The sequence below is a fragment of the Strongylocentrotus purpuratus genome, unplaced genomic scaffold (assembly GCF_000002235.5).
Source record: "Strongylocentrotus purpuratus isolate Spur 01 unplaced genomic scaffold, Spur_5.0 spur5_scaffold_20, whole genome shotgun sequence".
Lineage (NCBI taxonomy): Eukaryota > Metazoa > Echinodermata > Echinoidea > Camarodonta > Strongylocentrotidae > Strongylocentrotus > Strongylocentrotus purpuratus.
The window spans coordinates 10629668-10655219 of NW_022145606.1; the positions used below are offsets into that span (position 1 = coordinate 10629668).

General features: G+C 36.8%; 1 protein-coding gene across 1 annotated transcript; it reads left to right on the plus strand.

Annotated features, from left to right (window-relative positions):
• Positions 1 to 18280: 18280 nt before the first annotated feature.
• On the plus strand, positions 18281 to 22351 carry LOC752525. Its single transcript, XM_001176388.4, has 3 exons — positions 18281 to 18391; positions 19353 to 19535; positions 20916 to 22351. The coding sequence occupies exons 1-3, from the start codon at positions 18334 to 18336 to the stop codon at positions 21173 to 21175; spliced, it is 501 nt and encodes a 166-aa protein (XP_001176388.2). The 5' UTR covers positions 18281 to 18333; the 3' UTR covers positions 21176 to 22351.
• The last annotated feature ends 3201 nt before the right edge of the window (positions 22352 to 25552 follow it).

The window sequence follows — 25552 nt, forward strand, 5'->3', positions numbered from 1 at the left end:
TAAAATATTTTTGCAATAGATAACTATGTACATAAATAATTTACTGGACAATAACAAAACAATACAAAACGAAACAAATATATATATATATATATATATATATATAAGCGAAAAAGGAACAAAAAAACAAAAAAATGAAATTCTTTTTATCACATAAAATAGTATACAGGGGTTTGTACTCGATAATAAATAAGATTTGAGTTTCCTTTTAAATCCATTAAAATTTCTAGTTTGACATATTTCCTGAGGAAGTGCATTCCAGACAAGAGGTGCAGTATGTTTAAAAGAAAAGGAAACAAAGTTTGTTGTACATTTGAATATATGAAATTTCTCTCTATGACGAGTGTTATAGCTATGGATTTCATTGTTAAAAGTTAATAGCACTTGCAGATTTTCAGGCAGTGATGTGTAAACATATCTAAAGAGCATTAATCCTACTAAATACTTATTAAGCTGATATATAACAAGTACTTTCAGTTTGAGAAATAAAGGTTTAGAATGTGCATGGAAATCAGATAAAGTACAGCATCTAACTACTCTCTTTTGTAATTTTAAAAGTTTATCTAACTTTCATGCAGAAATTTATAAAGAGAAAGACTTTAAAGGGAAAGGAACTCTCTCCCAGAATATATCAAATCATGTTGCTCGCTCTATTCATATTTGACGAAATGTAGTGTTTATGACAGTTTATCATTTCTTTTTTTTAAATAGCAATTGTAATATATATTTGCTTTATATTAGTGATTCACTGTCAGACAATGCTTGTTGTATTTTATATTACTAGGCGAGTTACTGTAATGAGTGCCATGAAGTTCAGGAACGGTGTGCTGACAAAGCACTTGTTAATGTACAATAACATAGGCTAAGTCATGTGCAGCTTACTTTTGCTGATGGAATCAATATTGAAATTAATTTTTTCATTTCGCTGGTGACATGGGTAAAGATATGGTTCATTGCTCTTCGTCTTTTTTATAATTCTATTTCATATCATTTATTTGCACATTAAAGAACATATTTCAAAAAGTAAAGATGAAACAGGAACCTACTGGAGAGCATAACTTTTTTGTGTAGGTTCCCAAGAATCAATATAAAGTGAAAATTATTTTCATAAATCATCTTAAAGTGTCGAAATAATAAAAATATATGAAAGAACAGAATGACAAAACGGGACACATAGGACAGAAAACTGATATAATGAGATAAAACAAGACATGACAGAACAGGACAGGACAAAACAAAACTAGACTGCGCACTACATAAATTAGAAGAAGAAGAAGAGAGAGAGAGAGAGAGGGTATAACAAGGAAGATGTGAGAGGTCTTCCATAGTTTAGAAGTTTAACCCGTAGGAGGCATGTAATTTTGTGTTAACATTTTTTTTAATTTTTTTAAACTATCATTTTGGGGTTTAATTCTGACTGGATCTGAAAGAGAGTTCCAAAGCTTTGAGCCTGGAGAACAAATTATTCATTCCAAGCAAAGATCTTGATTTTTTGGTAGATGAAAAGCTTAGCAGACCGAGTTGGATAATGATGAATATTGTCATCCTTTGAAAACATTAAATAAACAAACATTTGGCAGTTCATTTCTATTCAAACTGTACATACATATTCCCAGATTAAAGGTAATACAAAGTTTTGGGAAAATTAAAAAAAATTACTCGAAGAGGAATCTTTACCATTTTGAAATATGAGGATGCCCCTGTGGATGTATTACTAAAAAATAGCCCCTAAAACGCTTCTGGCTACGTGGAAAATTGAATATAACAATTTACCGGTGATCCCGGTAAATTTCGATAATTTGAAAATAGCGCCTACGGAAAATCTCAACAAAAAGTATTTGGGATATATAATTTTCAAACGGAAATAGCCAATTCGTCAAGCTTGGTCAAGAAATATTGTTTTATAGCTTAATTTATATCTTGACCTTGAGAGGGAGCTATACAACGAAAAAAGTTTATTGTTTACAATGTCATCACTTTAGACTCGATTTCAACCGCGACAAACTTCACTGAATATGTGCAGGATCGCATATGCTTCTAATATGTTCAATTGAACCAAATTCATGACCCCATGACAAAACTTTGTAATACCTTTTAATACTGTATACATATCTTATCTTTAGAATACTATGTGTGTGAAAAAGTCCATCTGTGTGCGCTCGAAAAATCTCCACGCATTAATTCCGTAGTTTCAGAGTGGGAGGGTAAACGTTGAATACAGGTTTAATACGGGTTGGAAAACAAAAAATTGACCTTGTTTATAATGCCAATATTTCCAATATTTCTTGAAATAATTTTACAAATATTATATACGAGTCTTATCCAAGAAAGCTTTTCATCTATAGTTATTCCCAAAAATGCAGCATTAAAAACTCGTTTAGTAACATCACAATCAAAAATCGCCTGGAAGTTCATTTATTTTGTTACTGATCGAAGAGCATGTAGTTCGTCTGTTGCGGATTGAGAAATAATTAAGTGGCTTTGTTCCGTTCTAAAGCACGTTTTACTTCCTGGTTGAAGGTATACTTCCTTGTATATTTGTTTGTTCTTTTCAAATGGTTTTTTCATTTTTTAAAATAAAGATTAATCTTCCTGTTCATATACCTGTAAGTGGGTTTTTCTAATCGGTAAACTTTGGCTTATTCTTTTCACATGGTTGTTCAATTAATTGTATATAAATATTATTCTTCCTGTTTATGGAGCGCAAAATACACGGAGTGATTTAAGGGCGCTATGAAATCATTTTGTAGTTGGACCGTCTCGTTTATTTTACAGGAAAACACTTATTCATTTTAGTTGACACAAGATTCATAAAGTATTTGTACAGGACATTGATTTAATTTGATGCATTTATTCATTCACGGTAAAAGCTCACTTCAGCTGTTTTACAATGGGGCCGTGTATATACAATAACAATACAAAGTAAACATACAAAAATATATACCACATAAAGAATAACAAACAAGTATAATTACTGATGACACACCGAATAAAGATACATTATATGAGTTCGTATACATGTATACGTAAAATATAAAGTTTGTTTTAAGTTTGTTTTAAAACACATATTGTAAAGAAATATCAAAGTTGTGTTTAGGCCAAATACAAAATTATATTATATTTTTAAACATATATACATGAGTGGTAACAATTAGTATTAATACAAATATATACATACAATCTAGTGTACCTTTCCATCCCATTATCCCTTTGTGTAACAAAAAATAAAAATGTATGGAGGGGTGCATTTATTGTATTTAGCAAATTGTCTCATCATTGACGTACAAAATCCAAAACAATCGAATGCTCTTTACTATTGTAGAACACGTTCACATGATTTAATTAAACCAAAATGCGAACCAGTCAACATTTCCTAACTTTTCTTTGAACAGATTCACATTATCTTCAGAAAAATTAGGTTGATATTGTTAGTGTCTGTGCTCAATAAGGGTTTGTTATCAGGTTTAACGTGTGACAATATGGGAAAATCGTCTGACAAATCAGAACTAATTATACAAGAAGAAAGACTACTCCGCGCATGCGTTAATACGTCATCAATGAGAGTAGCTGAATTAGCAGATATTCCAGTTGGCGTGGTTATTAATGGAAAGAAGAAAACCTGCAGTAAATCGGGACGGATTTTTATGCCACATGTTCGTGTAGTCCCATATACATCTTTTTATGCACAGTGCTTGTAACTTTACCAAGACTGGGCCAAATTTATCATCATTTTGATGATTCCAGAACCTTGCAGTACACACCAATACTGATATGATAGATGATCAACCCTATCTGATCGATTCTACAACGTTTCGTTCACCCGCAATGCAATCGCATGTCGCATGACCAGAACTGAACTTTATCTTTAAAGAGATTAACATTGAAATCACCGAGTAAAAAACATGTTTTTTTTATAACAAGTAGGGGTGTGCTAATAAATCATGAAAATTCTTTAATTAAAAAATCGTCATGAAGAGAATTCGGTGGCCTATACGAGATTTCAACTAAAATGTTTTATCATTGGGAATGACCAATTCAGCAAAGAGGGTTTCTATGAAATCGTTCATGTAATTAATAATAATAATAATATTCAGTTCTTGTATAGCGCATAATACGTTATGAAATAACATCTCTATGCGCTTCCAAAGAGCTTTAGAAATTATTACCCTAGCTTTAGCTCCGGCAGCCGTTATCAGCGCAAAGTGCATTTCAAGGAATATTCCTACAAGGTACCCAATTACCTTACCTGAGTTGAGAGTGGGAAATGTAGATTAATGTCTTGCTAAAGGACATTAGTGTGTCGCGGCGCGACTCGAACCGCAGACCTCGTGATCAACAGTCCGGTGACGTACCCACTCGACCACGACACCTATATCGCCACACATTAAGTTCGGGCCACAACTTGTACTCATATCGTACAGGCCGACATCTCCTCCTGCTTGTCTTGTTCCGTTATGTTTAATCGAGTTATATCCAGGTAAAGAATAAAAGGGTAATCGAGACCATTCGTAAACCCGGTTACTGATAATCATATAACAGAACAATTGAGTTTTTGATTCAATTAAAGGGAGCGCAAAACATCGAAACATTTGGTTATTGCGGCGAATGTTGCAATGCCACATTCGAAAATCATGTGCATATTTTGTTTTACGAACATGAAACATAAAATCGTTTTTCCGACAAGCCATCTTAAAACATCGCCGCTGTAAAACAGATAATATTTATGATAAATTATAAAACTAATCTAAGTTATATCAAAGGTATAAGAATGAAATATTCCATAATGTGAACCACAAGGTGCGGGACTCGAATCCCTATTTCAGCACTAAATTATCTGGCGAAACGTTAATCTAATTTTGCCACACTCTACCCAGGTAAGGAAAATGGCACCCGACATTAGGTTTTCCTGATAGTGTTGTGGTTAAGTATTACATGTACACTAAAGTTAAGGACATATACAGATTATAAGTGATACGAAACTTCCGTCATGCACTCGTTCATCTCTTGTTTTTCTTCTTTCCATGCCGTCTTTCTTTTCTCTTTTTTATTCCGAAGGCGAGATGACCTAGTGGTGGAGCGGTGGTCTCGTAACCTGGAGATCCCGGGATCAAAACCAAGTCGATTTGACATTGACTTGCCAGGATTATTTCTTGATATTTTAGGGGGTTATTTATTTAGCTACCCTGTGCACTGATAATTGACAGCTGGAGCTTAAGCTAGGGTAAAATTGTTGGAGCTCTTTGAAACGATATAAAAAATTGACAGGTTTATTCGTATCATAATTTTACATACGCTATATAAGAAAAGAATATTGTTATCTTAAGCTGCATGGAGGACGTTTTGTCGTTGTTTTACGACTTCATAATGTAACAAGTCTTTATTAAAAAAAAACGAATAAACACACACACACGCCTCACAGTTGATCATAAACCGTAGCAGTCTATTTAGCGCAGCTGCTTTTTAAAAATCCCTTTTGTGTTGAAAGTGTCTTTGTAAAGGTCACGAAAGTCATAACAATACACTGATCAAACAGTGGAATTCCCCACTCTTGGTTTTCCCCACTTGTGGTTTTCCCCATAGTTGATGAGTTTCACTTTAAACGAATTTTTGATGCGAAGTTTGCCAGAGACAGAACCTTTGTTTAATTATAATTGGATTATGGCTAGGAATATGCTTAACGTTGAAATGTTGCAAACATTTTGTTTCTGTTAGAGGGCAGGAAATAATTGAATATGTAGAAAGGTGAAGAGTCAGCTACATATATAATTTTCACTAAAAGAAAAGAATGCTTACTATGTTAGTTACATAAATATTATACCCTCTTTTTAAAAAATCTCAGCCAGGGCCGTTTACAAATTAGATCACATTTTGGTCATTTTAGATATTTAAAGGAAATCCCATCCCAATAAGGTATTCTGAAAAATGAGATGTATTCCTGCAATTTGATGTACGATATTCTTTTCGAAAATGTACAAGATATATATAAATGAAGATTTTTTTTTCTCGTCATGATGTGACGCCTTTTAGCACGGCATGGGCACAGCCATTTTCTTGAAATATGGACCTACCAATTGAACTTGTATAGGCATTTATGCACTAATCTTAATTTGAAAGACTTTTTAAATCAATAATGAAACCTTTACTTTTCAATGAAGAAAATACACAGCTGAGGAAGAAAATAGAAATTACATTTGGTCAAAAATATATGAAGGGGGAACATTCTTAATGTTTTCATTTAAAAATACTAAAATTTAGCTGTTGATAAATCTATTTCATTTATGAGAAACCTTCACCCAAGAAGACCACCAACTTCTTTATGGAACTTGTGTTTTAGCTATCGTAGTACAAAGGATAATAGCAGGAGAATGAAATGCTTCATCACCACACACACCTGGAAAGGAAGCATCCGTAAATGTGAATACATTTACTTGATGAGCCACATCTCATGTAATATCACTTTATCAAGAAAATGGCGATGTCCATGTCGTGCTGGATAACTGTTCATTATTCTTGCATTATGCCTCTCGCATACACTTAGTAGGTAATCTTGTAGATCCATGGGCAAGAATATTTATTTAAAAAATCTCTCAGAATAAATAGAATTGGTTTTAGGGGTAATTGGTACTTGGTTTCGTAATCCCTTTGACAGCTCACTAAGGAAGCTATACTGGGATGGAAGGTGAGGCGATGAACTGCAGTGAGTGTCATGAAGTGTAGGGACGGTGTGATGACAGAGCACTTGTTAATTTACAGAAAAATATGCTATAAGTGGTGCGAGTAAAAACCAAGCTAATAAGGGAGTTTACAGATAGCACATGGTACAAATATCCACAGATCTTTTACACATGGAGAAGTTCCACTTTGAGCACATTAGAATAATAACTGCCAAAGTCCTAGATGTGCTTCATGAATACCTTTTGTTTGCCCTCTTGAAAAGAATATTTCTACCTGCGTATCAAAGAATATACCGTTGGTGCATAAATGAATAATGTTACATAACTTTCATGAGCGCATATCCAGTATTCACCTCTGTGGGTTTTACCTTTTTGGTACAAATGACCTTTATCTGCCCATGCGCAGATTGTGTCTGTAAACTCCCTTATAAGAGTATACTATGTGAGTGTCTATAGGGAGCTGCGTCGTTGTGATTGAGTTGTTATTACTTTTGCAGTGTATGCTGAACCGAGTAGATGGTTCCTGGGCCCTGTTTCATAAAACTTGATATCAATAACAAGTTACAAGCTACTGTTATAAGCTACTGAAATCATGGCATCTGATTGGCTGAGAGTAAACTTAACATATCAATTTAGCATTTGTTATAGATAACAAGTTTTATGAAACGGGCCCCAGATCCTTCAACGTTATGGAGGGTGCACGCACTCCCCTAAATCTTTGAACATACCCTACAAATTAACCTATTAAAAAAGATAAAGAAAAGCGTAATTCTGTTGTACATTATGTTTGAGCGGGCCCGCACATGAATCTTTTTCTTCCCAAACATGTTTGATATTACTAATATGTCCCGTATTTTGATTGGCTGAAACGTTTTACGTCATTAGCATTAGTGTAATCGTTAGGTATAGAAAAATCACGCAAACCTATCTTTCATCAACCCATCGTTGGCTTAATCGGTAAGGTTATAGCGTACTACAATCTTAGAGTTGGTCTTCGAATCCCAGAAATTGTTATGTTCTATTTCGTGCCTTTATGTAATTTAAAGTGAATCAAAGCAATAAATAATCAGTCTTATTGTGTGTGACCTCTTTTCCAGCTGCTAATGAGCATATCAGCCAATCAAATGACCGGAAATAAAAACCTGATTTGGAAGAGAAAAACTCGCGGCCCGCACGTCGCTAAGACGTGGCGCAGTGGCGCCTGGTCATAGTTATAAATAGTCCACTGCCTTGACTATTTATAACTATGACCACGCGCCACAAATTCACCAAGAAACACATGATATGCTTTCGTGAAAAATCATAGGCCTAATTTATGGTATGTAATTTCAAACTGTGGAAGCATCAATCAATCTTAAAGTGGAATTTCAAAAGACAAATTGTCTTGTTGCTGCTGAAATGGGTAAAGACATGGCCCATTGCCGCTCTGGAATTGTTTACGTCAAATTCTTACACAACACAATGAATTTTCTTTTCAAATAATATTTCTTTAATAATAATAATATGGATATTTATATAGCGCCGGTACCCGCCAGGCTCTGACGCTCGTGTTGACTGACACTCATAAACTACACGCGTGATTTAATCCCTTCAAACAAATTATATTCGACTTTACAAAGGTACAACTGCACTGCCCAAATAGACTCTTTGCCTAGTCGTTTTTTCCGCTATTAAGTTCACAAAGTGTATTAAATTTGTAGCAAATGCAACAAAATGAACTCTGAAAACACTCGTTACAAGCAGCATCAATACAATCAAGTAATACAAAATGTATGAAATGAGATTACAGGAGAGATACAGAGTGTACATTTTACGAATCTTCCACCTTTCTTTCACCTCTGTCTTTTCTTTCTTTCTTTTTCATCTTTCTTTCTTCTCTTATATTGCGAAGTTTCGATGACCTAGTGGTGGAGCAGTGGTCTCCAAACCGAGAAATCGAGGGTTCAATACCAAGTCGATTTGACATTTATCTGGCAGGTTTTTGTTGTTGATATTTGTTGGGGATATTTATTGAGGAACACTGTTCACTCATAACTGACAGCCGGAGCTAAAGCTAAGGTATTAATTTCCAGAGCTCTTTGAAAGCACATATACAATGAATAGAGATATTCGTATCATAATTTTACATGCCCTACATAGGAACAGAATATTGTGATCTTCAGCTGTTTGGAAGAACTTATTTTTCGGTCTTATATGGTGTTTTAGCATATCATAATTGAACAAGTCTGTATAATAAAAAAAAACACCCACACAGTTAATATTCATAGGTATATCAATATGTACAACGAATTTACTTTTATGGCAGTGATATTTGCTGTCTGTCTGGTAGGAAACGTCTTCCATAGGGGCACGATATATTGTCATTGAAATTACACTGATCAAACAGTGGGAATCCCCAATCTGTTTTTTCTCACCTCTTGCTTTTTGAATGAGTTTCACTTCAAAGAACATCTTTTTTTTCGGGGAGGGGGGGGGGGGGGTGCTTGAGAAAGGCCCTTTCTTTAATAGAAATAGGCCATTTTCATAATGTAACCAATTCTAATGCATAAGTCTTTGTGAAGTGCCTCAATACAAATTATTTCATTCACCTGATAAGAAAAAATAGTATTTTAATAGTAAGAATGCAAACTGCATATATTAAGTGTTGCTAGGTAGGGCAAGCCTTAATGCCTTAACATTAATACGAACATGGCCTATTGGAGTGGAACCAGGAATAGGATAAACCATGAAAGGCTGGATAATTAATTTGTCTGTAAGAAGCAGGAATACAAGTGAAAAGTGGAGTCAGCTATATATACTTTTCCCCCAAAGAAAATAATTAATGGTCTGTTTGTTAGTTTCATGAATATTGTATCCTCTTCAAACGATTTTTTTTCTCAGTCAGAACATTCTGGGGACTTTAAATGGTCAAAAGAAACCCAGCCCCAATAAATCAATGTACATATCCTGAACAAATGAGATGCATTCCTGCCCTTTGATGCACGATATTCCCTTACAAAAATGTACTCGTCGATCTGTGCATTGTGAATGGGGATGAGCGTTTTACTATGTTACAGTTCTGTGCCCTCTGCACTCAACAAAATGGCTCGAATCCACAAAGAAATTTTGTAGACAAACCAAGGTTAATGTGCTTCATGTGACGCCTTTCGATGCGTTTTAGACTTAAGGTTTGTCTGCACCTTGGTCTGAAACGCATCGGAACGCGTCATATAAAGCACATAAACCTAGTTTTGTCGACCAACCTCCTTTGTGAATTCGGGCCAGTGTGTTGTGGCCGACTACTTTTATGAGACAGATTCAAGCAAACGTTTCCATATGAAAAATACATGTAGGTATTCTGAAAAATTACATGCGTTTCTGCCCTTTGATGTACGATATTCCTTACGAAAATATACACGAGATATAAAATGAAGATATTCTTGCCATGATGTGAAGGCTTTAATAGCATGACAAGGGACCAGCAATTTTCTGGAAAATATTAATTCCCAATTGAAGTTATACATAGATTATGCACCAAGCATCAGTTGTCAAGACCATTTAAAAAGATAACAAAACCTTTACATTTCAATGAAGAAAAATCATGGCTGTGAAAACAGAAATGTATCTGGTGAACAATATCATTTAAAAATACTTAAACATAGCTGTTGACAAATCTATTTCATTTATGAAAAACCTCTACCCCGGAAGACAACAACTTGTTCATGCAATTTGCATTCTAGCAATAGGCCATTTTCGTAATGTAACCACCATGGACGTAAATCCTAACGTAATACCTATTGTTCAGGGGGGATGATCTATTCATTCATCCCCCCTAAACAATAGGTATTACGTAAGGATTTACGCCCATGGTAACCACATTTAATACATACGTCTTTGCGAAGTGCCTCAATACAAATAATTTCAAAGGCCAGAATGCACACAACATGTATTTGGTGTTGCTAGGTTGGTCAAGCCATACTATTTAGAATCCCTCCCCTTACTTGTTTTATTTTAGGACATACTTAACGTAAAAAATTAATTGTTTAGTAACTATTCGGTGGTTTTGTGGAACCAGGTCACATATACATATAATTAATTATTTGATGTTATTGCGGCACACAGCTTTGTAATTTGACAATTAAGGGTACAAAATTGTTACTAAAATCGCTTTCACTGTAGTTTTTGGTTTACTTTGAATTTGTTACTAAATGCTGGAGCAATCAACTAAATCAATATTGAAATTGTTAATTAATTTCTTCTGGCTGGTGGAATAGGTAAACACACGGCCCATTGCCTTTCGGGATTTCGTTTGTTTGTAAAATACAACACACAACACAATGAATTCTCTTTTCGAAACTGTTTCTTTAAATATTGACTGACACGCATTTACTACAAGCACCATTTCACCACTTTCAAACAAATTGATTTTGTTTCTATTATGCCTACGACACATTAATAGGTGGGAACGGCTCCGCCCAATTAGACTCTTTGCACAGTCGTTTTTTCGAGCTTAATTTGTTTTCACATAATTCATTAAAAAATGTATTACATATGTCCCAAATGCTTAAACATTGAACTCTTAAGATAATCATAACGAAAGACGTCAATACATTACAAAAATAACAAATATGTGGAATGAAATTACATATGTAAGAGAAAGATACAGAATATAAGATTAAATATAAACATAACAAAGACAGAAAGAGGAAATGATAGATTGTAGTGAAAGGAAAGATAGAAGAAAGATGATAGAAGGGAAAAACAAAGTATTACACAAGGACAGGCAAATATAAAATATAATACAATGCGTGTTAAAAGAATTAATATCAAAGTGACAGAAAGAGAAATTAATAAAAGAAAAAAGGGATGACATGAGAATAGCGTTAAAGAGAAAATAATAGAAATATAAAAACAAATGATAATACATTTTAGTGAACTGCTCGCGGAAGCTAAAACAAGTTATTCCCAATTTGAACAGAGTTCATTATAATTACCTTTTTTACCAGCTTGATAATAATCAGCTCTCAATAAAGACCATGGTCAATCGCACATATACATACAAATTTGTTGACTTCTTCTTTTGTCTCAGAGTGGGAATGACATGAGAGTTGCTTATGGAAGAATACAAAAGCAAAAGAAAGAGAAAGTGTTAAATGTTGTCAAGAAAACAAAATAAAAAGATAAAGTGATTAAAAGAATTGTTAAAGATGACATAAGGAAAAATAAAAAGAGAATAATAAAGGAGGATAGAGATTTTTTTTAAATAAAAAAAAGGGAATGTGAAAGGTGAAGGATGAGCACTAACAGTCTCAGGTGATGGCAAGCTATCACCTGAGACCACCCTTAGCTACGGAGTTCCGCAAGGCTCTGTCCTCGGTCCCTTGCTCTTCACACTCTACATCACCCCTCTTGGCTCTATCATACAGCGACATGGTCTTAGCGCACATTTCTATGCAGACGACACCCAGCTCTACCTAACTTTTGATCCAAAAGTTGGAGGCGCTGAGGAACGTGCAGCTGCAGCCATCAGTGCTGCCATCGAAGAGATTCGATGTTGGATGAGACGCAACTTCTTGAAGCTAAATGAAAAGAAAACCGAGTATCTCCTTTTGTCTTCACCACACATGGGAAATAAGATCACTGGTACTCCTATTCTAGTCGGTGAGGAAGCTGTATCTCCCAACAACAAGGCTAGAAATCTTGGAGTAGTCTTCGACAGAACTATGAGCATGAAGGATCACATTTCGCGTGTCTGTCAGTCTGCATTCTACCATCTCCGCAGGATTGCAGAGATCAGACACTGTCTCACCAGAAGTGCCGCGGAAAACCTCATTCATGCTCTAATAACCTCAAGGCTGGATTTCTGCAACTCTCTCCTTGTCGGCTTACCATCATCAGCCATCAAACGTCTCCAGGCGGTCCAGAATGCTGCTGCTCGCCTTCTGATGGGAATCAGGAAGTTTGACCACATCTCGCCTACACTCCATGAGCTTCATTGGCTGCCAGTGCACTGCAGAGTGCAGTATAAGATCTTGCTGCTTGCATTTAAGGCTCTACATAACTTGTCCCCTGGCTATGTATCTGCTCTCATCAGTGTACGTCAGCTACGACCAGGACTACGCTGTGCGGGACTCGTTCTTCAAGTGCCCAGTACCCGTCTAAAAACATACGGGGATAGAGCCTTCTCTTCATCTGCTCCGCATCTTTGGAACTCTCTACCTGTCCAACTTCGAAATTGTAACAACATTGATACCTTTAAATCTGAACTCAAAACCTATCTTTTCCGGCAACATTGCGAATAATATGTGACATATTGAGGGAGCCAGGCGCCTTTGAATGCTTTTGCAGATAAATGGCGCTATACAAATGCTGTTCATCATCATCATCATCATCATCTTAAGAAGTAGAACGAAAAGACGATAGCAGGAGGAAAACAAGGAAAGTCCCGAAGGAGAAGTAAATGCAAGATTATAGCATATAGAAAGGAAATAATGCAAGAGAAGAAAAACATAGAATAACAAAATGCAGTATCTTTTAGAAGTAGAGTTGAAAGTAAATGACAAAACAAAAACAAGGATTGATATAACAGGAGGGGGTCAAAACAAAAGGGGAATGAAACAGAAACAAACTGACATTATGAAAAGATGGGAACAGAAAATTAAACGAGGAAAATGATTAGTAAATTTGGCGGGGGAAACAAAACGGAACCAGTAGACACAGGCCGGCTAAACATACAATTGGATTGCGCGCGAAAATGACGCCTGATGTTAAGGCAACATAATAATATTCTGTTTGTTCAAAGAGTTCCGACCTTGAATTATATTTCACGATGGAGGGTAATTGATACTCTGTCAAGCAGAACTTTGCTGCCACGCTTAACCCGTTGACTACAGAATTATCTAATTCCCATAGACTTTAACACAGAGACTACTGGAACCTGGTAGTCTCTGTGTAACTTAGCAGCAGGTTTTTCGTAAAAGTATCGTCAAAATCCTTTTGTACCAAGTCTGGGCTGAAACAATGAATGTTGGTCATGCGATTTTTTTTAAAGCAGATGTTTCTACATTTATTAATAAAGAGTGACAACTGAACCACAAAAAAAGCATATTCATATATAATTAAAATATTGAAAGCATAGAGGTAAGTCAAAGAATCAAGATAAATGCTTAGGCCAACTATCTAGAGCATGAATGCTTGAGTCGATAGTCGCCGCCGGAAAAGCGTATTTTTGGGGCGACGAGAGTTTCGGACCCCAGTATGAACTCGTTTGCATACAGCCAATCAGGACTCATCTTGAACTATGCAAATGGCTATGCACGTACACCCTTTTGACATAGACAGGCGCTGTTTGTGTGTGAAGAACTTGGCACTCTTTCGCATCAAGCTAATAGGTTTCTTTAGAAAATTTCACAATTGTAACATCCTTAGAAATGAGTCCCTATATAGTGGCTTCGAGAGTAATTCTAACTTACCTCTTACCACCGTTTAGTTTCAGAATCAATGCCATGGGCCTCTAACTGACAGCACAATAAGTACTGTGATTCATAGAATAGTTCATTTTAGTAGTCATTCTGGTGCCTCGATCTATTATGTATTACTATAGATGTAACATTTCTCCTTCTTGATATTTGTGTTTAACTGTGTCACTATTTCATTCCTTTACCCTTTTGTCTTGTCCCCATTGTATGCTGTGTCAGTTGTATGCTGTGCCTATTCTCGATGTGCTGTAGTCTTTTATTGTTTCTCATATTATTAGGTAGTCACAAATGTACGCTCTCATAAATGTTTATCTTAATAATAATACTAGTGTGTTCTTGTATCTCGCTCATGTTAGTCAGATTTGACCCTCCTGGCGCTCCCGATTGTTACCCTGGCTTTAGCAAGGCTGCCGTACGGCGCTCTAGCATTTCAAGGAATACATTCCTACCAGGTACCGATTTACTTCACCTGGGTAGAGTGTGGTAAATGTAGATCAATGTCTTGCCAAAGGACATTAGTGCGGCGGCGGGACTCGAACCGCGGACCTTGTGATCGACAGTCCGGCGACGTATCCACTCGACCACAACACCTCTACTTGTTGGTTTATTATGTGTTGTTGCTTCTGGCAGTTTTATTAACTCCATCACTGATTTTTAATTCGTGAGCTAACTAACATTCTTGATTGATTTTGTAATAAAACTTATAATAAAAAAACAAGATAAAAATTTTGACTTATTTAATATAGTTAATATATGTTTACACTACAGCCAATGTGCGCTTTAAAATGAAATACTTTCACTTTCTAAGGTCTAAGCTTTATATTGATACAAAATATGGCTTCTACATGTTGTTTTCTAAGGTTAAATTTGATTTTCTATCCCCACGTTTACAATTTATGTTTAAATCCTAAATTTTAGCCACAGCACTCAATTCCACTGTGCAGCCTCTTATCTCAGTGCTCATGTCGTATCACGGGTACTTCATGTTGGCGCACGCGTACTGTACATCTTCTATCGGGCATTAACCATTTACCCCAAAAAGTAAATAATTTATACAAAAATTGGTAAAAGTAAGAAGTTCCTAACGCTTTAAGAGAGGTTGCATGTGGTTTAATTAACATTGTTACTATTGTTTATAAATTTAGTTCAATTTATCCAGGGCGCAGTTCAACTTTTTTTTTTATCTTTAGGGCCTTCTTCCAAGAAAGATAGAAGAAAAAACAGCAAGAAGTATACTAAGTTTGTTATGTTCAATTGGAAGCAAGAAGTGTGAATTTTCCCCCCTCTTGTATCGAAATGATTGTGAGAGAATGGTTTGTTCTTGATGTATATACATATAGTTCAGATCTTCTCGGAAGGTTCTGGATGCATATCTATGACTCTTAAAGCTTATCTGTACTACTAGTTTATTGGAGGGATTACACCACCCTGCAAGGTCACTGGACAGGTGGTTATCTCATCAACTGAGCTCTCAATTAACATAAGAAAAAGAGGATCATGGGGGACCAATGGTCACCGATTAGGCATTGTTTTATATATAGATTGAGCAGGTAGCTACCAGTAGGACAGTGTGGCTTTAAGATTGCTCCAACATCACGACATATGTATGACCTAATGGGGTTTCCCCTGATTGTTCTCATCTATTGACAGACATGAGTCGTGTTATGTTGGTGTGCGAGAGTGCATATGTGGTAAGTGTTATTTAACAAGTTGTAGACCGAGGCAGGTCTCTTAGAATATTCACAATTTGATTTACCTATTTCGCATCCATGTGCATATAATACCGTGTGCGTCAGGTTAGGTAGGGTTAGGTTTAGGGTTAGAGTTTTTTAAAACGTACCTCTACAACTGATTAATTAATGCCTATCATGCGTGTGTGTGTCTTTTACGAACAAATGAGGGCGCTACACCATTGGCGAGCAAAACAGGAGTTGACTATATTACAGTCGTGTAAATCTTCTTAAAAGAATATGAACATATATATATATATATATATTTATAAATAATGCCTACCATGCGTGTGTGTGTGTGTGTGTGTGTGCGTGTGTGTGTGTGTGTGTGTATGTTCAGATACGAACAAATGGGGGCGCTAAACCATTGGCGAGCAAAACAGGAGTTGACTATATTACAGTCGTGTAAATCTTCTTAAAAGAATATGAACATATATATAATGCCTACCATGTGTGTGTGTGTGTGTGTGTGTGTGCGTGCGTGTGTGTGTGTGTGTGTGTGTGTTTTTTAGATACGAACAAATGGGGGCGCTAAACCATTGGCAAGCAAAACAGAAATTGACATGATTCTAGTCGGTTTAATCTTCTTAAAAGAATATATACATGTAAACAATGCCTACCATGTGTTTGTGTGTGTATGTTTCGAATAAAATGGGGGCACTATGCCATTGGCGAGCAAAACAGGAATTGACTTTATTACAGTCGTGTACATAATCTTAAAATAATATCACGTCTAGTGTATGCCCATGTGCAGATTTATTTTGAACACGATCACAAAGGCTCTCGAAGTTTTTTAGATTTCAAATAGCCTGTCCACCACCTCTTGACCTGTTCGAACAAATTAATGACGCATTACAAAATACAAACTCAATCTATTTGCGACATTCAATAGGTTATTGAAATTTCCATTCTTACACTAATTCAAAAAAAGATACATTTAAAATACCTAAAATTAATGGTTATTTACGACAACAAATTATAAATTTACAGTAGGTTTGCGGGTGCATCATGTGTGAGAGAGAGAGAGAGAGGTTTGAGGAGTCCTGAAAAGGACTCTGACTCGGTAATCTGTCTCACTCCTGACGACGGATAGTCAACCTGTTCGAAACGTCGAGTCACTCATCCTCTCCAAGCGCTATAGTTCTCCTTAGAACTATATGCTAAGAAAGATAACAAACAGTCATTTTCAGGACTACACTCCCCCAAGAAAGATTACCGAGTCAGAGTCCTTTTCAGGACTCCTCAAACCTCTCTCTCTCTCTCTCTCTCTCTCACACACACATGGTGCACCCGCAAACCTGCTGTATATCTACATCACCATGCAAGCCGACACTTACACTTAGCAAATCATAAATTGTTTACCAGTTTCTTGTACCCTTTTCGCTTATGAGAAGGGGCATTCTTACAAATATTTTATGACAACACATTTTGCGACCATTTTCCTCCCCAAAGTCAAAATATGTTTCCATTCTGATCGCTCGCATGTGCCCTTAATCTAGAGCAAACGAGGGCGATATCAATTCTAGAAATGTCCCCAAAGGCCAATCACCATGCTCGCTCCCACACAGAGTTTAGCGATATGTTATTATGAAATCAAGCGATGTTGTCACTGCTATTAAACATTGATGAGATTGTGTTCAAAACCCAATCAAGTTCGGTGCGATGCGAAATTCAAGGGAAACTATTGAAGAAACATTATTAAAAAGTTCCACGAATTTATATGAAAAATTTGCTTCCGGCCAATCAATACCACGATTTCAATAGCTTATAAACAGTGTCAGTAACTTGTTAATGATACTAAGTTTAACGAAACAAGGCCCTGGTTCAAAAAATAAATCAGACCTTTTTGTTTTAATGACGATAGTCCAATTTGATTCATAACAATCAAACAGTCGGAATTCTTGATTTCCTATTAATTGATCTGAAGCGATCTAATTGATTTTATCAGTTCAATATACCGGAATAACGATTTAGCCCCCATCCCACATCTCCGATAATATGACCTTAATGCTTATCGCATCACGATTTGTTGAGGGATTACGCAAAATATTTGTATTTAATATTCAATTTGACAATGAATTTATTTTTGTTTTTACCCCAATAATAGCTTTTAAGTCATATTTTAGCTACATGAAGTCGAAACATGATTATATGAATTACGTGACTGAGCACCAACAATTAAATCGAATTTCACTTTGCTTCTCACGACTAAAACACCAAAATGACACGCCTTGGTCACGTGACACAGAACAATGCTGGTGATTGGCTACTATACGCAACTACGTCACCCGGTATCCAGTCGGTGATTTGCTACTGCTAAGATTGATGGACGGGAGGGAGGGGGGGGGGGGAGACAAGTGAAAGTATGAATATGCACAATCCATACGTAGAAAACGATCACTTCTAGTTGAAACTCGAATCAAGGAAGCTTCCCTGCTACTTGCGACTCATATCTGCAGATAGGACTATTGAATGACCACGATGAATGCCCGAATTCTCCTCCTTGTTGCGGTGCTGTCTTTTGGAATAGGTAAGTTATAAATTAGTATTATGAACCCAACACATATGCCTGTATTATACTTATTCATTTTTAACCCTTGACTCACCATTAATTGGTCTAAAATCTCGTTTAACAAAAGAAAAACTCGATCCCCGGACAACTTATTATTTTAACAGGGGCAGGGGCAGTTCATACAGTTGTATGGGGTGGCATTTTCTTAGTTAATGTCTAGACGCAGTGCATACGAATCGTTTGCATTTGTTTACGTCTTTGGGACGCCAGAGCTATTTTGTACGTATAAATGATGAGCAAATGCGATCAAAAAATTGTCATGATTCAGTTCAATCTGTTATCATTTCTCTCTGTACATGGTCCAGAGATACAGCGTACTTTGCAGTTGGGTGTGATTGTCTGTGTATAAATTTACGAACAAAAATCTTAAATATTTGTGACGACGCATTGTGACCAATTAGATCATATAAAGAGGAAGAAAATCAATCCTGAACGGGTTGTATAAACCATCTCATGATGAACTAAATGCGAGCGAGCTTTTGGGGAGGTATTTCGAGACAAATATGCTCTTTGTCGCTTTTAGTTGGGGGAACATGTTATAAAGAAGAGAATAGGGAAAATTCATCAAAGGGAAAAGGACGATTATTAGAAAAGAAAAGGAGAGTTATTATCAAAGGTGAAAAGGGGCGTTTTTGCAAGTTAAAAGGAGCACTAGTTAACACTTTCGTTTTTAATAATCGCCCTTTTCCCTTTGATGAATTTCCCCTTATATTTCTTCTTCTTCATAACACATCGGCAGTGTAAAAACGGGCATTTATGAGAAGGGGAAGAGGTGTTTTTTTTATAAAGGAAAATGGTTATTTATTACACGGAAAAGGGGCACTTATGATAAAGGAACAAAGGTGCACGGGTTAATAAAAAAAAGGCCACTCATCTAACTTCAAATGAAATATTAATCTACCTTTTACACTTCTCACAGTTCATGCTCAGCAATGTTACAGCTGTCTCTCCATCACATCGGACGGTGACATGAGCGCCTTCCCAAGCTTGGATGCAGGGATTGCGCCTTGTGACGAGAATTACGAACAAAGTACCATGGATTGCAGCCTACAGGGAGGTTGCTTGAAAGCAAACTACAACTTTGTGTACGACATTGAGGGCCGTAAGTACATAAGCAACAGGGAATTTTAGATTCGAGAACGAGGACTACCCTTTTATGGCAATGTGACGTCCTTTTAAGGCACTTGCAGTGACGTCATATTGCCTTAAAATGACAGTCCACGTTCTCGTCGTGCAGAATCTAAAAGTCCCTAATGTATAAGTATTTATGAAGTGCCCTTATACACCTACAATGAATAATCATTTCAAGAGTGAAATCATTTCACAAATGTTGTTCTGGGAGCCCTCAAGGGGCAAACGCACCAGAGGTCGCCCATCAATGGCTTACATTGACCAGCTAGAAAAAGACACCAGGGCAGCGTTTCTCGAAACCGTCATAACTACAAGTTCACCGACATCCCATTGAAACGCGTGTTAAACTTAATACACGCGTTTCAATGGGATGTCGGTGAACTTGTATTTATGACGGTTTCGAGAAACGCTACCCTGTCTACCAAGGCAGGATCTACCAAAGATCATGGAGAATAGAACTGCATGGAAAAAGCTTGTGAATTCATTGCGAGCACGCTCGACCTAGTAGTACAATGAATAGTGGTATTTTAATAGTCAGAGTGCAAAATGTATATATTACATGTTGTTGAGTAGGACAAGGAATAATATACGTCCTTCCTGGCAACAAATGTTGTATCCAGTTCGCATTCATTTCCGTATTGAAATTTTACAGAATATGTTGTCGTGGCATTAATTTCTATGATTTAGGACATTTAAAGGGATAGTTGTTTTAAACCGCAAATGCCTTCAAAGTGCATTGCTATTGCTCTTATTGTTATTTATGCCATTTATAGTGCTACTTTAGGACCTACAATTGCTATAAATGTAATTTTAGACCCAAACATGTGTGACATTCAGCTAATACCATCATACCAAATCAGCTCAACTTTCAACAAACTACGGTGGCCGTTAATACATTAATTGATTAATAATAACAATACACGAGCCGGCTGGATTTGCATATCATAACCGGCATCAAAAAGCCAACAAAATGACAACATCGGCATTGGCTGAAATAAAACGTATACGGCGCTATTTCGTTCTTTTAACGGCCGGTTAAAAATATCGAATATTTGTGGGGCACCACAAATATAATTTTAGAAATTGTTATATTTTTGGATATTCAAGTCGTCTCTGAACCGATTTTGATCAAACAAAGATGATGTCATTTAAATCGTATGTTCTTTCAAACTTTAAACTCAGTTATTCATTATCTCGCCAATTTTGTTTTGTGTGTAGCGTCCTCTGCAACAAAACTCATCTATCCCTTTAAGTCCACGTTACCTAAATGAATGTAATAAATGTTTGGCATGGAATATGAATAAGAACACCAAAGCAATAATCTACATACATGCCCCATTTTGTATTGCAGAGGGTAATGTCGCCACCGAAATGGTCTTACGGACCTGCGGAGCAGCTGAGGACCAATGCGAGACCGCCAGCAGAGCAGCCGTCAACGCACAACGAGACGCGATCAATGCCATGCTCCCTTCTACCATTCAGTTCGTCTCCGGGAGCGGGGCTGCCTGCGTGTGCTCGGGCAATCTCTGCAACAGGGCCCACACAACAACGCTTAGTCTTGGAGCCCTGATTGCGTCTCTACTCGTGTCTTATCTCGCTATGAAACGGTAAAGTGAGAATGGGTCCAAGCTTTCTTCAAAATTCTTCAAAAAGTCTACCCCGCTGAAAGGTAGAGCTGATTAGATAGACAAAAATCTAAAAAGCCCAAATATAACTTGGTTTTGAAAAATGGTGCTCAGACTTATTTTTAATAATTTTGATTAATGAGCACAAAAAAGAGTTAATGATCGAGCCGGACCTGTATTGCGAGACATTTTTTGGTGACGAAGGGTCCTTACAACACAGATTCGTAATGTAACCAAATGGAATGCATAAATATGTGTGAAGTGACTCGATACAAACTGTTTCATTCACCTGATAAGAATAACAGTATTTGAACAGTCACATTGCAAACTGCATATATTAAATGTTGCTTGGTAGGGCAAGCCATACTGTTTGTCCAACCCGGCAACGACTAATCGGATTCTATTGTCTATTGGATTACTATTATTCTTATCAGGTGAGTGAAATAGTTTGTATCGAGGCACTTCTCAAAGACGTATGCACTACATTTGGTTACATTACGAAAATAGCCTATCGTCAGAATGTATACTGCTGGCACTTTCGTTATGAGGAACATACGTCACATCCGTAGGAAATTAACAAATACAACGCAATATGATGTACACAATATTTTCACAGTTTTTTTCTTAGAGGTATGTTCTAGCATTATCTAAAAGTTCCTTAACAGTTCAAACTGTAAATAGCTGCTATTTCTAGAACAGTATCGTTTCTGATATCTACACTTATTTACGGGTGCTTCATAATGTATTGTTCTGAATTATTGTATTAAGCTTTGCTTTGTAATCTTGGTGTAAGAATGTGTATTTTGTGATTTCTGGGATGTTCTTTTTTTACTAGATACCTTTCGTTAGTAATGTAATCGTTTCTTGTAAGTTGGTACACTTCATTTCTTTCATTTCTATGTCGTACACAGTAAACTGTATAACCTTTATTTATCAAGATTATAAACCAAATGCTCACAGTCATTTAATGAGAAGAGAAAAGAAACACAAAATCAGGAAAATAAATTTGAATTTTTGGGGCAACAGTGTATGAATAAGAAATAAATATCAAAAATTTAGACAAGATCTTACAAAATTAATGTCTTTTTGTTTTGTTCCAGTTATATTAATAGAGGGGAGCGTTTTCGATTATAAAAGAAATAATACCATCATCTGCGAATTTGATCCACCCTGTTTAAATGACGGTCACTATGAACATGACAGACAATGAAAGCGAACAAAATATACAGTTCCTCAGGTAAACAAAGGGACATCCCTTTACTGCTATTATGTAAAAATGTGTAGAACAGGTGTCACATGCATATTCACCTGTTCTACACATTTTTACATAATAGCAGTGAAGGGGTGTTCCTTTGTCTACCTGAGGAACTGTATATTTTGTCCGCTTTCATTGTCTGTCATGTTCATAGTGGGTTACTGTTCTCTTTATAAAACGCTAAAATGCACTTAAATTATTTGTTACGACTTGTTCTTCCATGTAGCGTTATATAAATGTGATTGAAATCTACAAATTTATATTTAACTGTAATTTTGCAAAATTTTGAATAAAACATTTCAGCGTATCCAATCAACTAAGTTTGCATGTTTTTATTTTATATAAAAAGCGTTTCTATTCTCCTTTGAATCATGCGATGTTATGTATCGTGAGGTAATCATTTCATGTGGAAAAACATCAACGGCCCACTGTACTACTTGTGGCTACTTGCTCCCTCTATATATATAGAACAATGCCTAATCGATGACCATTGGTCCCCCATGATCCTCTTTTTCGTATTTTAATTGAGAGCTGAGTTGATGAGAGAGAGAGAGCCACCTGTCAGTGACCTTCCTGGGTGGTCTAATTCCTCCTAGCCAAATTAGTAAAGATGGCCTTTAAAGCTCGAAGGTGGGTAAACATAAAACGTGATAACGTACTCGTGAGAGAGGAAGTTTGCAGTAAAAAAAATCAACGTGTTGATCAGTGAGGAGAAAACAAATAGAGAAGAAAGACGGGGAAGAGAAAGGGCTATACGGAGAGAAGATGTAAGACCGGCATCTGTGATTCAGAATTAAATAAACGACTTGAAATAAATGCATTCGGATACGATTTAAAAGATGGGGGGGGGGGATGCATTGTGAAATAGATTCAACGATTTCGGTGTGATCATGATTGGCATAAGAAGATAGAAAACTAGCACAGAAATAAGATTCGAAACGGACATATATGGATAGGAGCTATGGGAATAGTTGAAAAGTCACCAGTTTTTATTAATATTTCTGTTCGTGGAATATTTGTACGAAAAATTAGTAATGTAGAGCTTATGGGTTTCTTGCAAATCTTCGGACTTTTATAATTGATAGTTTCTTTCTTTATACGCCAAATACTATGCAACAGCGTTTGATAAGTCGAGTTACTCTCGCAATTTCTGGCCATATATTAGAGCTGTTTTGAGCCAAGCAACAAAATATGACTGTGAAAAAAAAATATTTCATCAACAAATATAGTGTGACGCAAATATTAAAAAACATTCAAGGAAATCTAAGAACAAACGGAAATCATTAAACATGATATGTGTGATCGACTTTGTAAGTAGCAGGCGCTTGGGAGCGGCTAAATCACTAGACATGGGGTGCTCTGGCTTCAAATTGAACAAATAAACTTCTAAACAATTATATTTTAATAAAATTGAGGAATTTATTAATGGATTAAAACATCATCATTCCCTGTTCGCCAGAGCCAGTTTTACGAATCTGCCACCTGTAGTTTCTCTCTTTCCTTTCTCTCTTTCTTTTCTCTCTTTCTTTTCCCTCTTTCTTTCCCTTCTTCCCTTTTCCTCTTTCTTTCATTTCTTCTGTTGTAAAGGTGCGACGACCTAGTGGTCCAGGCGCGGATCCAGGATTTCTTAGGTGGGGGGGGGGGGGGGGGGGGGGGCCCACTTTTTTTTTTTGGTCCGAAAAAAAATCGTAACGACTAAGCCAGCCGCTAAATAAGCGGGGGGGGGGGGGGGGGGGGAAGAGGACACTATTTTTTTTTGGTCTCGAAATTTGAAAATTTGACATTTTGTTCCGTTGGGGGAGGGGGTGAGGTCACCTTTTTTAGGTCAGCCATTGGCATATTTTTTTAAATTTTTTTTTTAATTAAAAAAAAAAAAAAAAACACAGAAAAGGGGGGGGGGGGGTTGCTCCAAAATACACACATAAAAAACGGAAGGGGGGGGGGGGGAGGGTCAACTCCCTAACCTCCTCCCCCCCTTCCGTACGTGCCTACTCGTCTGAAAATAGCTTTTCCCCTCCCGCGCGAAGCGCGGAAGCTTTTACGTTTCATTAAATCATTAGAAAAAGAAGACGATTCGTTGTACAGTTTTTTACTCTTAATCCTTGTCTTAATTCATCCCCCTCTCCCGCGCAAAGCTCATAAGCTTTTACGTTTCATTAAATCATTAGAGAAAGAAGACGATTCGTTGTACCGTTCTCGACTCTTAATCCTCATCTGAATTCAGTTTTCTCCTCCTCCCTCCCGCGCGAAGCGCGGAAGCTTGTACGTTTCATTAAATCATTAGAGAAAGAAGACGATTCGTTGTACCGTTCTCGAAAATAATCCTCGTCTGAATACAGCTTTTACGTTTCATTTAATCATTAGCGAAATAAGACGATTCGTTGTACCGTTATGACTTTTAATCCTTGTCTAAATTCAGTTCCCCCCCCCCCCCCCGCTTCGACGTTTCATTAAATTTTTAGAGAATGAAGACGATTCGTTGTTCCGCTCTCGGAAACAATTTAGTTTCTCCCACCCGCGTGGAAGCTTTTACTTTTCATTAAATCATTAGAGAAAGAGGAAGATTAGTCGTACCGTTCTCGACTCTTAATCCTTGTCTAAATCAATCCCCCCCCCCCTTCCGCGCGAAGCGCGGAAGCTTCGACGTTTCATTAAATTATTATAGAAAGAAGACGATTCGTTGTACCGTTCCCGAAAATTATCCTCGTCTGAATTAAGTTCCCCCTGCCCTCCCTCGCGCGTAGCGCGGAAGCTTTTACGTTTCATTAATTCATTAGAGAAAGAAGACGATTCGTTGTACCGTTCTCGACTCTTAATCCTTGCCTGAATTTCAAATATGTTCTTTGTCTATTCCCTTTTCTTCCTACATCCTCTTCCTTTAAACTCCTCTCTTTTTTGGCCGGCGTTTATTGGGGGACCACCCCACCGCCCCCTGGCTACGCGCCTGCTGTCAGATGAACATAATTATGTTGATATCTTGTCCGCCCCGGAAGCTCAGGGGTTTAAGGTTTTAATTTACGGTCAGATTAGCATTCAGGGGTCCGCCTTAGCGCCCTAGACGGGGTCCAGGGGGCAGAGCCCCGGAAGTTCAGGAGTTTAGGCATTTAA

What these genes read in the sequence shown, in the direction of transcription:
- LOC752525 (XM_001176388.4), top strand. Translation starts at nt 18,334, where the DNA reads ATGACCACGATGAATGCCCGAATTCTCCTCCTTGTTGCGGTGCTGTCT. An exon ending in GGTGCTGTCTTTTGGAATAG is followed by an intron (nt 18,392 to 19,352) that starts GTAAGTTATAAA and finishes CACTTCTCACAG; the next exon opens with TTCATGCTCAGCAATGTTAC. An exon ending in TGTGTACGACATTGAGGGCC is followed by an intron (nt 19,536 to 20,915) that starts GTAAGTACATAA and finishes TTTGTATTGCAG; the next exon opens with AGGGTAATGTCGCCACCGAA.